This window comes from Myotis yumanensis, unplaced genomic scaffold, assembly GCF_028538775.1.
Source record: "Myotis yumanensis isolate MYYU_CA2020_CCGP unplaced genomic scaffold, mMyoYum1.0.hap1 SCAF_1, whole genome shotgun sequence".
Taxonomy (NCBI): domain Eukaryota; kingdom Metazoa; phylum Chordata; class Mammalia; order Chiroptera; family Vespertilionidae; genus Myotis; species Myotis yumanensis.
This window is the reverse complement of record NW_027223752.1, coordinates 72,232,095-72,248,010: the sequence shown is the minus strand read 5'-3', so window position 1 is coordinate 72,248,010 and position 15,916 is coordinate 72,232,095. Positions and strand designations below refer to the sequence as shown.

General features: G+C 43.7%; 1 protein-coding gene and 1 pseudogene across 2 annotated transcripts; both read right to left on the bottom strand.

The window, feature by feature from the left end:
- Positions 1 to 2,383: 2,383 nt before the first annotated feature.
- CCDC32 (coiled-coil domain containing 32) lies at positions 2,384 to 14,224 on the bottom strand. Of its 2 annotated transcripts, none has more exons than XM_070425108.1 (4): positions 14,138 to 14,224; positions 11,829 to 12,084; positions 6,513 to 6,669; positions 2,384 to 3,125 (listed from the first exon to the last, which is right to left on the bottom strand). In XM_070425108.1, the coding sequence occupies exons 2-4, from the start codon at positions 12,070 to 12,072 to the stop codon at positions 2,987 to 2,989; spliced, it is 540 nt and encodes a 179-aa protein (XP_070281209.1). In that variant the 5' UTR covers positions 12,073 to 12,084; positions 14,138 to 14,224; the 3' UTR covers positions 2,384 to 2,986. The 2 variants fall into 2 exon arrangements, with proteins under 2 accessions (XP_070281209.1, XP_070281214.1); XM_070425113.1 differs by lacking the exon at positions 14,138 to 14,224 and adding an exon at positions 13,944 to 14,117.
- LOC139003328 (MICOS complex subunit MIC27-like) lies at positions 8,797 to 9,567 on the bottom strand (annotated as a pseudogene).
- Positions 14,225 to 15,916: the final 1,692 nt, after the last annotated feature.

Below are 15,916 nucleotides of genomic sequence, written 5' to 3'. Positions count from 1 at the left end.
GGGTATTCCCTTGTAGGAAACTGAGTTTCTTTCTCTTGCTGCTTTTAAGATTCTCTCTTTGTCTTTTGCTCTTGGCATTTTAATGATGATGTGTCTTGGTGTGGTCCTCTTTGGATTCCTTTTGTTTGGGGTTCTCTGCGCTTCCTGGACCTGTAAGTCTATTTCTTTTACCAGGTGGGGGAAGTTTTCTGTCATTATTTCTTCAAATAGGTTTTTAATATCTTGCTCTCTCTCATCTTCTGGTACCCCTATAATTCTGATGTTGGTACATTTGAAGCTGTCCCAGAGGCTCCTTACACTATCTTCGTATTTTTGGGTTCTTTTTTCATTTTGCTTTTCCAGTTGGGTGTTTCTCGATTCTTCGCATTTCAAATCTTTGACTTGATTCTTGTGCTCCTCTGGTCTGCTGTTGGGAGTCTGTATAATATTCTTTATTTCAGTCAGTGTATGCTTACTTTCTAGATGGTCCTTTATCACACCATCGAAGGTCTCATTAGATTTCCTGTACATCTCATCAAGTTTATCGACAGACTCTAGAAGCCTCTTGAGAGACCTCAAAAGTGTGGTTCTGAACTCAATATCCTCCCTTGATAGTTTTGTCCGGTTTCTTTGTCTCCGCATTTTTTATGCTTTCTTGGTACACCCCCTAGTGGTCTTTGTGTGAAATCTTGTTGTAGTTAAGCCTTGATGGTTGTAGTTAATACTAGAGGGATTTGACCTCCAGGCCAACTGGCTGTGATAATCAGCTGTGTCTGCAGTGGAAGAACTTGTGTCCTCTAGGGAGGTGCTAATGTAGCCTTTGCCTGAGGCTATCCAGCAAATGGCTCTGTGCAGGGCTTGGGCGGGGCGGGTCCCACGGGATCAACAGGGCGGAGGAGGGAGCAGTTATGGCTGCTCTCAGTCCGTCCCCAGGGGCTCTGCCTCTCTGTCCCAGCAACCGCTGCAAACCTCGGAGGGACTGTAGCCAGACAGTCCTGCTTCTCCCGTTTGAGTCTGGGTCCCTAGAGACTCGCCTAGATCTGGAGCTCAGAGTCTGAGGCTCCCTCCGGATTGAAACAGACAACCGCGCCCTCAGCCACCAGCCCGCGCCGTGCACACTCCGCACCTTAGTATTTTACTTCAGCACTGTGCCTCCTCTGATTCTCGGTTCCTCCTAGTTGTAGAACTTCCACTCAGCCAGCCTTCCTGTGGTACTGGATGATGTCCGTTCCGTCTTTTAGTTGTATTTTTGAAGTGGTTGTTCGAGGCAGCAAACTCTGGCGTTAACCTATGCCGCCATCTTGTTTTTTTCCGAAACTGGCTCTCTGACATCCCCCAAGGGGCACTGGATTTGCCAGAGGGCTCAACCGCTGGCTATGACATACACTGACCACCAGGGGGCAGACAGTCGACCAGTCGCTATGATGTGCACTGACCATCAGGGAGCAGACGCTCCAACCAGTAGGTTAGCTTGCTGCTGGGGTCCAGCGGATTGGGACTGAGACAGGCAGGACATGCCCTGGAACCCTCCTGTGGTCCCTCCCCGGCTGGCCAACCTCCTGCGTCCCTCCCTGGCCCTGATTGTGCACCAGTGGGGTCCCTCGGCCTGGCCTGCACCCTCTCACATATCCGATGCCCCTTGGGGGATGTTGGAAAGCCAGTTTCAGCTCAATCCCACAGGCCAGGCTGTGGGACCCCACTGGTGCATGAAGTCGTGCACTGGGCCTCTAGTATGTATGTATGTATGTATGTATATACATACATACACACACACAGAGACAAGAGTGTGCTGATAGCCAGAGGGGAAAGGGGGTAGGGGGTAAGTGGAGGTGGGCAAAGGGGGGATAAATGGGGATGGAAAGAGACTTTACTTTGAGTGATAGGTGCATGATGCAGTGTGCAGATAATGTTTTGTTGAGTTCTGAGGTTTGGCTTGTCAGAGGGCACATGTTAAAAACAGAAGGCTGACAAAAGTTACCGGCTCATCTGCATTGGCATGCTTTTGTTTTTACCTCCCCACTGCCTGGGAGCATCTCTCAAGGAGGAATCAGGTCAATTGCACCACACATACAGCTGTTCTGATGAGAAAAGTTTTATATGGACACCACCATCTGAACAAGAGCACCATAAATAAGGAGGGAAGCACAGGCTCATCCAAAAAAGCTGCTACAAGTAGCAAGCAGGGAACCATTCAAGCAGTGGTATCAAATACCAAAACCATATTTGCAAGTCTAATTTGGAACTTAGCCCTTTATAAGTGCAGGAGGAAGTTAGGGGAGAAACCACTCGTGAAATTTAAACACACACACACACACACACACACACACAGAAAAACACCCACCTTTTCACATTTCTTTTGTCCATTTCCCCCACAAGGAACAAGTCAAAGGAAAAGCACAGGCTCTTTTGCTAAAGTCCTCATATTTATTATGGACTTAGAGAAGCCCCAAATGGGGCTTGGATTTAAGGAGGCAGACTTCACTTTCCTTGGCCCCACTCACCCCTGTCAAGTTACCCAGGGAATGCTTGGGACACAGGTAGGAAAATCCAGAAGAGGCAAGGATAAATATGGCTCACTTAACTTAAACATAATACACAAGGGCATTAGCTGCTCCACATACATTTACATCTGGGTCCTTCACTAGATTCTCAGTAGACTTCTCACCTGCACCACCAGAGCTCAAGCAAGCTGTGAGACATACAGGAAACCGGTATTTTGATCTAGCGTGCGCTGGGTCAGTCACTTCATCCAAGACAGACACACATTCCAGCCCCAAGCAAGTCCTCGGGTACCCACAGCTGTTTGCTTTGTGGAGTGGAAGGTTGGGCTTTGCCCCTCGAGAGTTTTCTCCTTGCTGATACTGCCACTGAGCTCCCCACTGTTCGCTCTGGACTCAAAACAGCTGCTCCACGCAAGCTTGTGTGTGTGTGTGTGTGTGTGTGTGTGTGTGTGTGTGTGTGTGTGTCTACCTGTCTATCTGTGTCTGTCTGTCTGTCTACTTGTAATTTATTGTTCCGCTGCCGCTGGCTCGTCCCCAGCCACTGGCTTCTCCACCTGTGACTCTGGAGGAATCAGATACTGGACCTCCTCTGTACTGATGGCCACCTTATCTGGCTGGAGCCACCTCTTGAAATGTTCCAAGGTGCTAGAAAAGAGCAAGAGAAAAGGGTGACTGCATTAGACCTGGATGGTTAATTACTTAATGATTATCTCAGTTACTCAAGCACTGCCTTCCCACCCACAACCAATTTCTTCCTACAATTGTTTTTCACTGCCAACGTGGGGAGAAGACTATACTCCTCTGACAGCTGTGCATCCTGGCAGCTCCCAGGCATAATTTACCCCCTGGTGGGCCCTTTGGCTGTAAGCAGCATCGGAACCCCTTGGAATGCAGAGCCTCTGAGGCTTGATGAGAACAGCTGGAGAGCTAATGCCTCAGTCCTGTCTTTTTGTTTCCCCTCAAAAGAGGAGAGAAACTGTCAAAGGGAGAAAACATTCAAATAAATACGAAATTATTAGTGAGGCAAAAACCTGAGCGACTTGGAATGTCAGACCTGAGATAGTCTGAGACTCAATGATGCTTAGCTGCACTGAGAGCAATTTTGTTTGTTTGTGGGCTTTTTGTTTGTTTAGTTCACCCTACAACAAGTCCCCAAGATGGAAACACTTGAACAGCAATGTCCCCATAAAGGAATGGCCACCAAGCCAGAAGGCCCTTTTTGGTTTGGATCTGTGGGGAAGGGAGGAGTGGTCTCCCCGCCACCTTCCTCAAGTACACAGGATTCTCAGTCTACAGCCATCAGACATTCACAGTAAAATACAAATGACCAGAAATAATGTTAACCACATTCTATGCTCTTCAATAGCACAAAGTCTTAAGCCAAGAAATAAAGCCATAACCAGCGGATTTAAGACATCTGTCAGGGATGGGGATTCGTGTTGTGCACAGTTGGATTGCTCAGCCATGACTCCCTTGCCAAAAGCATGAAGAGGGTGGCCTTCCTGGCCATCACGTAGGTGAAGAACCACACAATCCCCTACAAAATGGCCTCTGTTTAAAACATAAACTTTGAAGTTTGAAAACAAATGCATATATACTGTGCTCTGAACAATGATAGAAGTTTTCCCACCGATGTAGGCTTGGGGGAACAACAGCCCAGCTCAGGGGACTCAGATGCTGCACAGGCGTTTAATCTTCACCCACCACACTTTTCATAGAATTATTTCAATTATTTCTTTTTTAAAATATATTTTTATTGATTTCAGAGAGGAAGGGAGAGGAAGAGAGAGCTAGAAACATCAATAATGCGAGAGAATCATTGATTGGTCACCTCCTGCACGCCCCCCTATTGGGGATTAAGCCCGCAAACCAGGCATGTGCCCTGACCAGGAATCGAACCGTGACCTCCTGGTCAACCCTCAACCACTGAGCCATGCCAGCCGGGCTCAATTATTTCTATAGAGAAGGGAAAACCACATTATTTTAGCTATCGATAAATACACAGAAATGTTAACGAGTCTTGGTGCTGATCTGATTTCAAAGAAAAAGAATTCTTAGTTGAGAATTAGGCAGGAGAAAGTTTTATCTTTTCTTCTTAGAGCTGGAAAGGAAGGAAATATTCAAGGGGAGAGAAAACACCAAATTATTAGTGAGTCAGGAATCTGTGTATTTTCAAGTCTTTTGTATTTGGGGCAGTTTAAAGCTCAACTGGATTGAGCCTTTAGATACAGAAAAGAGCAAAATTTGAATTATTTTTCTGAACCTGAGAAGGTAGCTGGCCTGACCTTAGATGCCACACCGATTTCTGAAGGATCTCGAGGAATGCTGATTTGGTATTTAAGATAATGTAAGTGAAGCTACTTTGCAAATTAAAAAATAAAACTCATGAAGTTTTATCACATATTGCCCACAATTTCAGCAGCAATATCTTCATCTGACACAATGGGACTCTCAAAATCAATGTTAAAGATATGTTGTATATTTATTAAGTCATATTCCCCTCAAGACCTTTTGTTAAAATTGAGGTTGTTATTCCCCTCACTGATCTTATTTAAGTTGTTACTGAACTTTAAAATTCTGTTAGCACCCTGGCCAGTGTGGCACCGTTGGTTGGACGTCGTTCCATGTACCAAGAGTTGCTGGTTCAATTCCTGGTCAAGGGCACATGCCCCAGTTGTGGGCTCAATCACAATAAGGGGGCGTGCAGGATGCAGCTGATCCATACTGTGCTCTCATATCCATCGATGCTTCTCTCTCCCTCTCTTTCCCTCTTTCTCTAAAAATCAATAAACTAGTCTTTAAAAACAAATAAATAAATAAGATTCTGTTAGGAAGAATAATATTAATAATAGCTAACACTTACATAGCACTTACCATGTATCAGGCACTGTTCTAAGAACTTTACACACAGTAACTCATTAAACCTTCACATAACCTTATGAGGTTTCCTGTGCTTCACAGAGGAGGAAACTGAGGCACACACAGTTTACTCACCCAAGAACATACCACCACTAAGTGGCAGAGCCATTTTCCCGGTGTCACGCATTCCCTGCCTTGTGGCAGAATGCTCTCTCTCCTTTCTGCATCGGGCCCACCTGCAGGTACTGTTCAAGTCCTGCCTCCTCCCTTGGCACAAACACCAGAGCCCAAAGGGAGCTCAATGGTCTCTCAACTCCTAAGGCATGTCCTGTCGCTTCTTCTCACCTGGCTCTTCTCTCATGCTGCCTCATATTATTAGGTACGTCTTTATACCTATGTGTCATCTCTCCCCAACTAGTTACAAGGACAAAAAAAGAGGGTGTTAAACTTCCTTACATCTCCCCTCCACCAGGACACCAGGCACAGTGCCTTCACTCAGTAGATGCCTAAGAAAATCATTCATTTAGTCTACACACATTTGAGAGGCAACAAAATGACAGAAACTCTGTAAGGCAACAGAGATTCGGAGGTAAGAAGACATACTGCCAGTTGTTGACTGATTACTACTTTCTCAAGTGCTTTATGTACTTGCACTTAAAAATGCAGACAATGGCCCCGGCCAGGTGGCTCAGTTGGTTGGAGCATCATCCTCTACACCAAAATGGTTGCGGGTTTGATTCCAGATCAGGGCACATACCTAGGGTGTGGGTTTAATTCCTAGTTGGGGCATGTATGGGAGGCAACTGATGGAGTGTTTCTCTCTCTCTCTTCCTTCCTCTCTCTCTGAGAATCAATAAAAAATATATCCTAGGGTGAGGATAAAAAAATTTTTTTTTTAAAAAGGCGGCAATGGTTTATCCTCAACTACATCCAATCTGTGATCAAGATGTGGCTGGAGTATTTGCCTTTTGGCAAAAATACCCTTTCTCAAAAATCTGCTGCTGTACTAAGAGCAAATAGAGCAAAAATAAAGGATGATTTTAACTCAGAAACGCTGATGTTGATACCAACTAATATCTCAACTCAGATGTCACTCTCCTGAATTCTTTAGAGAAAAAGAAATGCCCACAGTAAAACAGACTGTCACCTAGAACTGGCCTGGGAATCAATTACCTCTCATCAGAATCAAGTCCATCCACGAAGAACTCTGATGCTAACTTTTCCTGGAGGAACCGGTCCCAGCATTCCTTCTTGGCTTGGGCCAGGGTTCGAAGCATGTCCTTAGAAGTCACTTCCTGATTTAAACCTTTGATTCTTCTCAGTTTATTCTCTAAAGAGAGAAGAAATGGAGCTTAACAAGGAAGGTGATATGAAATGAAACTAAATTTTAATTGAAAATGCCAACTTCAAAAATTCTCTGACTGATGAGTACATCCACACTCTCTACAAAAAACAACAACAACAAAACCCTAATTTTTTAAGGAGGGCAGCTAAAGAGAAATGTACAATTTTCCGTTTCCTGCACAATGTTTTCACTCTACATTGCACCAAATAAATGTTTAACCCCAGAAAAGGGAAAAGCCATACGTTCTCATAATAAATTGATGGCATGTTTTCTTTGAAGTCACAGAAGCCCAGCAGGTATCTCTCTAAGGAATGCTTGTTTTCCCTGGCTTGACATGTGTATACTATCATCTTTTTTTAACTCCTTGAAAATAGTCTCTCTGAGGAGTAAATGGTTTTTCTTTTTGCTACAGTGTCATAAAGTGGTTGTCAAACCTCATGAGAAAGACTTAGAGAAAATGATGAGAGATCCAATGGTTCATTAGACATTAAAATTGACTTGATAAGAACTCAATAAGAGACTTGTAAGATTTCTATGTGTGATTAAATTCTTGATTAAAGAGAAGGAATCTCCCAACATTTTTTAAAGTTGCTCAACTTCGGGCCTGGATGTTGGAGCCTAATAAAAACAAACATCTTGTAATCTCTTTGAGAGTGGTCCATATGGCTTCCTGATGATAGATGTTTAATTACTCTTATTTGCATTTTAAGTGTAACTGTTGAGAGCAGATATCCCCTTTTGAAGAATACAAGAGAGGGTATCACCATGTACCTTCTGCCTTTGTTTAGTCTTGCCTTCAACTATAATAAATGGGTAAAAGATAGCTTTTGGGGATGGTGAACATCAAGCCCAGAACCAATGGAAACTTTATGATTTACAATCCTGTTTCATTTCTAAACTAGAGGCCCGATGCACGAAAATTCATGCAAGAATAGCCCTTCCTTCCCCCGGCTGCCGGCACCGGCTTCCCTCCTCCGGCCACAGGCAGGCACCTGGAACCTGGGCTGGCTTCCCTCTGGCCCCGGCTTCGTCAGGAAGGACATCCAGAATGACGTCCAGAAGGACGTATGGTCTAATTAGCATATTACCCTTTTATTATTATCGATAAGCCACATCAGCTAGCATCCACTGATTAAAACAATAAGTACCTTCTGTTGATGCAAGTTACCTCCAAGTGCTCACCCATGTAGAACACCTGTAAAATATTTGAGGAATTTTCTTCTCCTTGAGGATATGAAAAGAATTATGTATATCTCATGTTGAACTGACTAAAGACTAAGGTTTTAATTGGTGATCTTAGTGAATTATCTTTGATATAGTTTATTTGGCAATAAAAACAATCTTTATATTGTCTGTCCTTGGCTGTCAAGGTGGAAGGTGCTCTTTGGGCTAGAAAAGGTCTTCCCCTCTCTGAGTGTGCTGAGTCCATGATCAGGTGTGACCTAAGTTGGGCAGGCAGAAGCAGGTGCCATTACATACTCCAAACCTGCCTGCCATTGTCTCCCAAACTCTGCCATAGGAGCCAGAAATGGTTCTTATTTTCCTCAGAGAAGGAAATTTTAATCATTATCTTATCTGATTTTAGAAAATATCAAGGGAATTTTAACTTTCTGAACCAATCAAAATTATCACTGAATCCATGAAAGCTTCTTTTATTTTGTCATAAAATATGGATATTTTATTCCAGCTCGGGGAAATAAAAAACACATCCTTCCATACACCATTCTAATTTAGCTGACATTAATTACAAAAAGCTAAAGCACATATACCTGTGTATATGTATAAGTATTTATATATACACATACGTGTTTCAAATTTTAGTCTCAAAAATGTTCACATATTCACTCTAATTTTTGTTGTTTTTATAAACACCCTTGAAAGTCATCAAATGCATCCTAATACTACTGCCTCTTCACTAATCATTTAATAGTATTTGAATTGTATTTGCTGTGTGTGTTTTAAATATTTATGTGATTGGCCAAACTATCCATTAGAAGATCTAAAGGATAAACTTGCTTTAAGTTGTACTCTGTGTGTCACAGTTACTTATTACATGATCTTTTTCGTCATTATTTGGAACTTCACACATCCGTAGTTCTCTATTAGACTAGTTCAGCTTCTACTGCTGTACATATCTACACCTTCTAGAGGGGACTGCTTGTGACCCATGATCCATGTCAGGCATGAACTGTGTAGCACCTGAGGTGAATTCTGATTTGGTCTTTGTTTCAGAGCTGAGTTCTGTTGGCAAAGAAACGGAATGTTTCAAGTCGTGAGTTGTTTTTGCAGGTATTTCTATTTCAGTAGAGCTTCCTAGCTTTGTTTTTTCTTTAGATTCAGGAAGTGATTCTTTTTTGGTGTTTTTGTTTGTTTGTTTTCCATAATGATTTACCTGCTTCAAAAATTTTCTGGCCTTTACCATATGCCTTTTTTCTAGTTACCTTTGCAATTGTTACGGACTGAACTGATAATAAACAGTTGCTCCTAAAGTGGTCCGTCCCAGTGGAGAACCAATTTTCTTAAATCTAGAACCTTTTCTTGCTGAAACCAAGCCTACCAATCCTGAAACTAATTAGTCCAGTTTTCAGAAGAAAATTCCGTGGTGGATTCTTCAAGATAAACATATGCCTCTTTTCCAAATTGTACTGTATCCATTATCCCATTTTCCACAAGGACATAAACACCCTTGCACCAGTCAGTATAAGGACCAGCTGCAGTGTGGATGGAGCCAAAGCCCACTTGTAAATTACCAGGCTGCTCTTCAACATATTTAGACTGGAGAGGTGGTTTCACTAGCTCCTTTTTGGATTCCTCTTCTCTGGCTGCATGCACACATTTAAATGCAAACATCAGACTTGCAGGTATAGTTGTCAGCTTTCCCATCCTAACAGCCATGTCTGTAACCCATGAAAGTTTCTTATAACCCTTGGGCACAGAGCACCAACAAGCCAAAGGATCTGGTTTTTTAGTTTACTCAAAATGTTGCTTCTTCTCCTTATCATCATTAAACAGATGTTCTGACTACCACAAAACAGAACTGCCAACCTCCTCAGCCATGGTCATAGCCTATCTTTGGTGGCTTCCTGAGAATCCCACATTACACCCTCATCTTTCTCATTATCCATCATTCCACCTGTTTTTCTCATATCTTTTCCTCCAGTACACAGTTATCAAAATTCCTTTTGTTTTTCCAAGATATTTCTCAGCAATTATGTAATCTCTACTCTGACTCTTCTTTCTATCCTTTCTTAAAAGCTTCTTCTTCCTGAATTGCCTTTCCTTCCTTAAACAATTATTCCTAGGTTTGGTTTTGTGACACGTAGATGGGTCTCATGAATGTTTAATAATAAGAATATACACCGAAACTGGTTTAGCTCAGTGGATAGAGCGTTGGCCTGCGGACTGAAAGGTCCCAGGTTCAATTCCGGTCAAGGGCATGTACCTGGGTTGTGGGCACATCCCCAGTAGGAGATGTGCAGGAGGCAGCTGATCGATGTTTCTCTCTCATTGATGTTTCTACTCTCTGTCTCTCTCCCTTCCTCTCTGTAAAAAATCAATAAAATATATTTTTTTTAAAAAAGAATATACTACAATTTTAAAGCATGGAAATTACTGCCCTCGACTGATTATTTCTCTTTCCCCTAGCCTGGAACAATCTGAATCTCTTTCTTGTATATTTAGTCTTTCTAAATACTTACACTTAAGGCCATAAGACAGGACTGTGAAGATGTGTTCAGGAAATATTAAAAAAATAAAATAGCTAACAAGAGGCAGAATGAATTTTATGTCAATATGCTCCCATTCCAACAATCAATCTATCTACTATAACAGTTTTTCAAACTGTAGCATCATAAATCCACATGTAGCTCTAGGCCATGACCTTTTCTTTTAGGATAGCATAAGATTTGATATTTTTGAGTTATTTGAATATATGAGCCACCAATAGTAGGCAAGAAATAAAGCAGAATTTTTTAAAATATATTTTTTTTATTGATTTCAGAGATGAAGGAAGAGGGAGAAAGAGAAACATGGATGATGAGAGATCAATAGGCTGCCTCCTGCATGCCCCCTACTGGGGATCAAGCCTGCAACTGGATATGTGCCCTTAATTGGAATTGAATCTGGGACCCTTCAGTCCCCAGGCCGACACTCTATCCACTGAGCCAAACCAGCTAGGGCATAAAGCAGAATTTAGATATAACAGAGGTAAGAGATTGCAAAGATCATTTTAATCCCTATGTACAAGGAAAATGGGGTCCTTCCCACAACCAACCTGAAACAACCCCTATACTTACTTACACCTGACAGATACATGTGGTGAGGACAAAAAATATTTTTTTAAGAACAGAAAACCGAGCCAGCAACTGAGGTAGAAATAAACCTTAGACCAGTGGTCTCAACCTTCCTAATGCTGCGACCCTTTAATACAATTCCTGATGTTGTGGTGACCCCCAATTTCATTGTTACAAATTGAACATAATTAAAGCATAGTGATTAATCACAAAAACAATATGTAATTATATGTGTTTTCCGATGGTCTTAGGCCACCCCTGTGAAAGGGTTGTTCGACCCCCCCAAAGGGGTCGTGACCCACAGGTTGAGAACCGCTACCTTAGACCTTTCCATCCACAGGTCCAGGCTCTATCCACTGAGCCAAATCAGCTAGGGTTGAGCATGTCTTTTTACAAAGAAAGAAAGAAAAAGGAAAGATTCTAAAATTAGATAGTGGTAACTGTTAGATTGTACAACTCCGAATATAATAAAAACCACTGAATTGTACATTTAAAAAAAGAAAAGAACAGAAAACCACACTGGCTGATGTGGTTCAATGGTTAGACTGTCCGCCTGTGTACTGAAGGGTTTCGACTGGATTCCCAGTCAAGGGCATATACCTGGGTTGCAGGTTGGAGCCCCAGGCCCAGTTGGAGCCTGTGTGGGAGGCAACCAATTGATGTGTCTCTCACATCAATGTTTCTCTCCTGATCTCTCCCTCCCTTCCACTCTCTCTAAAAATCAATGGAAAAAATATCCTTGGGTTAGAATTTAAAAAAAGAACAGAAAACCAGGTTTAATGTAAAGGAACTTCAACAAGCATCTTTAAAACCATCAGTTTATGATTTTTTTTAAAAAGCCATCTAACTTACCTAAAGATGCTAAATACACTTCTGAATCCTGCAAGGGAGCCCAAGGCTTTATAGCTGGCTCAGTAGCAAAGTCCGGGGCCTCTCTCTGGCCTGTGCTTGCAGGATAAGAATCCATAAAGGAGTCTGAGAAGGCATTTTTGGCACCATCCTCTTGGTCCGGATTTGGCAGACAGGAACAGATTTCAGCCCAAAGATCCGGGCCAGATTTTGTAGCTGCAGAGTCAATGCTTTCAAACATTTTCATTTGGAATTTGAGCTGAAAAAACAGAAGCTCAAGTGAGCAAGGACTGGCGTTAAGGATACGGTATAAGTATGTAGTATTCAGATATATGTTTACCCATTGAAGGTAATAGGCTTTTAAGAACTTTAACAAAACTTAAAATGTCTTCTATTAGGTTTCTGTGTTAGAGATAAAAAGATGACAAAAAGGTAATTGGGTTCCTCTTTTGGCTCTGCACTCAAGTTGTTTTCACAATGAAGTTTGTCTTCAAAAATGGAATTTCTATGCCCTACCCGTGGTCGGCAAACTGCAGCTCGCGAGCCACATGCGGCTCTTTGGCCCCTTGAGTGTGGCTCTTCCTAAGCCTTAGGAGTACCCTAATTAAGTTAATAACAATGTACCTACCTATATAGTTTAAGTTTAAAAAATTTGGCTCTCAAAATAAATTTCAATCGTTGTACTGTTGATATTTGGCTCTGTTGACTAATGAGTTTGCCGACCACTGCCCTAGCTGGATAAATGTCAGCCTGCGGACTGACGGGTCCCAGGTTCAATTCCTGTCAAGGGCATGTATCTTGGTTGAGGACACATCCCCAGTGGGGGGTGTGCAGGAGGCAGCTGATTGATGTTTCTCTCTCTTCGATGTTTCTAACTATCTCTCTCCCTTCCTCTCTGTAAAAAAAATCAATAAAATATATTTAAAAAATGGAATTTCTACAAGCCAGATACAAAAGGATAAATATTGGATGATGCCACTTATGTAAGGTGCCTAGTGCAGTCAAATTCATAGAGACAGAAAACTGAACAGTGGTTGCCAGGGGTTTTTGGAATGGGGAATGGAAGTTATTGTTTAATGGGTACAGAGTTCCAGTTTGGGAAGTTCTAGATATGGGTGGTGGTGATAGTTGCATAACAATGTGAATGCCACTGAACTATATATCTAGAAATGGTTAAAATGGCAAATTTTACTTTTGTATGTTTTAAAACACACACACACACACACACACACACACACCCCACAGATGCGTGCACATTTCATGACATTTCCAGTGAAGACAATCAGCTTGCACTTTTCTCCAAAAAGCTCCCAGATTCAACAATTCTGTCCTCAGCTAATTAAATTCCGTTTTCAATAAGGCACTAAAGGTCTTGCACAGTTCCATATGCACAAGGATAATAAAAGTGCTGCTTGGTGAAAAGTGTCTCTCAGAGAGCACTGTCATATGCAGAGGCCCATTTGCTCATTAGAGGCAGAAGTTGGGCTTGTGTTCTTATTTCAGTAGAAACACTAATAGTCATTTTCATCATTGTGCAGATGAAGAATCTGTAGGATCTGAGGATCAGAAGGGTAATTACTGGATTGGAAACCAGACTGGTGCCACTCCAAAATCTGTATTTTTACCAGATATCATTCTGCCTGATTGGGAATATACTGAAAGTGGCCCTAGCAGAGGTAGGTCCTGGAGGCTTTCATAACTATCTAGTCTTACAGGATGGGCCTTTGAGACTAGGAAGGCTGCCAACAGAAAGGTTTGACTAATTCCAATTCTAGGAGAGCCCAACCAGCGCAAGGGCTGAGAAGTAAACGGGACAGGCACGTCACGGCAGCCCTGAATGAACTAATGCCAGGGGGCGCAATGAACCCCCACCCCCAGTGGTTCTCAACCTTCTGGCCCTTTAAATACAGTTCCTCATGTTGTGACCCAAGCATAAAATTATTTCCGTTGCTACTTCATAACTGTAATGTTGCTACTGTTATGAATCATAATGTACATATCTGATATGCAGGATGGTCTTAGGCGACCCCTGTGAAAGGATCGTTCCACCGCCAAAGGGGTCGCAACCCACAGGTTGAGAACCGCTGGCAAACGCACCCAAACCAAACATTGCCTCACCCCGGAGCCCGGTCCCCCTCCCCTCCTAGGAAGTCCGGACAGCGCAGGGAACTTGGGTGTCCAGACGGGCCTCCGTCACTCCGGCCTCCAGGACGGGCTGGGCGCGATGAGTCAGGCTCCGAGGCCTCCCTGCGGCGTTCCAGGATGGGGCCGGCACCGCGGATACAAATGCTGGGCCCCCCACCCCTCCTCACCTACAGCAACTGCCTGCCGGGCAGCCCGCAAACCCTCCGCTCCGCTCCGTCTCCGGCAGCCGGAAGAAACGGTGGGCGGAGTCTCCGAGTGACGGATCCAGGAAACCCTCCAACCACCGCCGACCTGGCGATGTTCTGTGCGTGGATAGGTCGCGTGGATAAGGAAGTGAGGAGCTGAGTGCAAGGAAGCGGGGGGGTGGGGGGGGGGTGGGGGGGGGGGTGGGGGGCGGGGCCCGTTGTTGCCGGGAAACGGCGGAGCCGCGTACCCGGGCCCCGGCTTTCCCCGGACTTCATTGATTCCGCCTTTTCCTGGTGTTCCAGCCGCGCGGGCGGCGTCCTCCCCCATCCCCTGCTTGGACGAGAAAGCCCGGTTTCCAAGGCCTTTGACTTGGCGTGGTTCCCCGAGCAAGTTCACCTCTTCAGCAATTGCCTGGGCCGGTGTTCGTCTCCAAAATTTTCAGCCCTTCGCTACCCAAGTTAAAGCACTTTGGGGCTTTAAAGGGGTAGGAGGGGACTTCGTCCCTTACAGGAGACCCTTGTCCCATTCATGTGATGAAGCTTTTCCTCATTCATTTTTTATTTTATTTTATTTTATTTTATTTTTTATTTCTTAAAGTATTACAAAGAGTATTACATATGTCTCCTTTTTTCCCCCCTTGACATTCCCCCAGCCCCTACCCCCCGCCCCCCCCCGCCCCGTGTCTTGTGTCCATTGGTTAATCTTATATGCATGCATATAAGTCCTTCAGTTGGTCTCTTAATCCCCCCCCCAACCCTCCCCAGGCTTCCCACTGTAGTTTCACATTCTGTTCAATGTTGCTCTGCTTCTGTATCTACCCCTGTTCATCAGTCCATACTGGTCCCCTTTATTTGTCCCAAACTCACTGGAGTAGTCTCAACCTCACCAGGGCCGTCTGAGCCTCACCAGGGCCGTTTCAACCTCACGGGGGCCGTTTCAACCTCACCGGGGTCGTCCCTACCTCACGGGGGCCGTTTCAACCTGACCCGGGTTGTCCCTACCACACTTTCCTCATTCATTTAGTCAATAGCCGAATTCCTGCTGTGTTCTAAGCACTGTCTAAAGCGGGAATTCAAGGCAGATAGACTCGGTATGGGTCCCGGAGGTCTTCACAGCTTAGCGTAAGAGGGTGCGTCATGGGGCACACAACTTTACAAATAACAGCAAATAGTTATAGAGGATAGAACAGAAGTGTAGCCAGAGTACATAAAGGAGAGAATGGTCTTGGGAGGTGTGTGTCAGAAACTCTTTTTAAAAGGAAGTGATCTTTGGTATCTGAGGGATTATCAGTAGGCTGAGCTGCAACTCTTCCTCGCCCCTAAAACCCCAATTTCCAGAGCTGGTTACTCCTGAAAGAACGTGCGGAAAGACATTAGCCAACCATCAGTGGAAGTAACTTGGCTTATGATAGAGTGTCTAGATGTGTCCAAAGTAAATTAATGTGGCTATGGTGTTAATAATCACCAATATGTGAAAGGAAACTACAAGGTCCTCCGTTGCTCACATTTATAACCATTCTTAGAATGTGCAAAGAGAAGGAAGTGGAAAGCAAGATTACAAAAAAAGGAACTTAGAGCAGGCAAGATTTTGACAGCTTATCTACAGGGAATGAATGGGGGAGTGGAATCTCCCACGGAAGGATCCTGAGGCCTCCAACTACCATCCTATGTAACAGGAGCCTGGCAGCATCTGACTCGCAGAATGAGGCAGTCTCATAGGCTTATGGATGCTTCATCAAACCACTCCATGGCCAGTATGGA

Bases quoted from the DNA above. Each gene is read 5' to 3' on its own strand.
- CCDC32 (XM_070425108.1), bottom strand. From the start codon at position 12,072: ATGAAAATGTTTGAAAGCATTGACTCTGCAGCTACAAAATCTGGCCCG. The intron at 6,670-11,828 runs GTAAGTTAGATG...TTCTCTCTTTAG, and splicing joins AGTGTATTTAGCATCTTTAG to AGAATAAACTGAGAAGAATC. The intron at 3,126-6,512 runs GTAATTGATTCC...GCTCTTTTCTAG, and splicing joins GGACTTGATTCTGATGAGAG to CACCTTGGAACATTTCAAGA.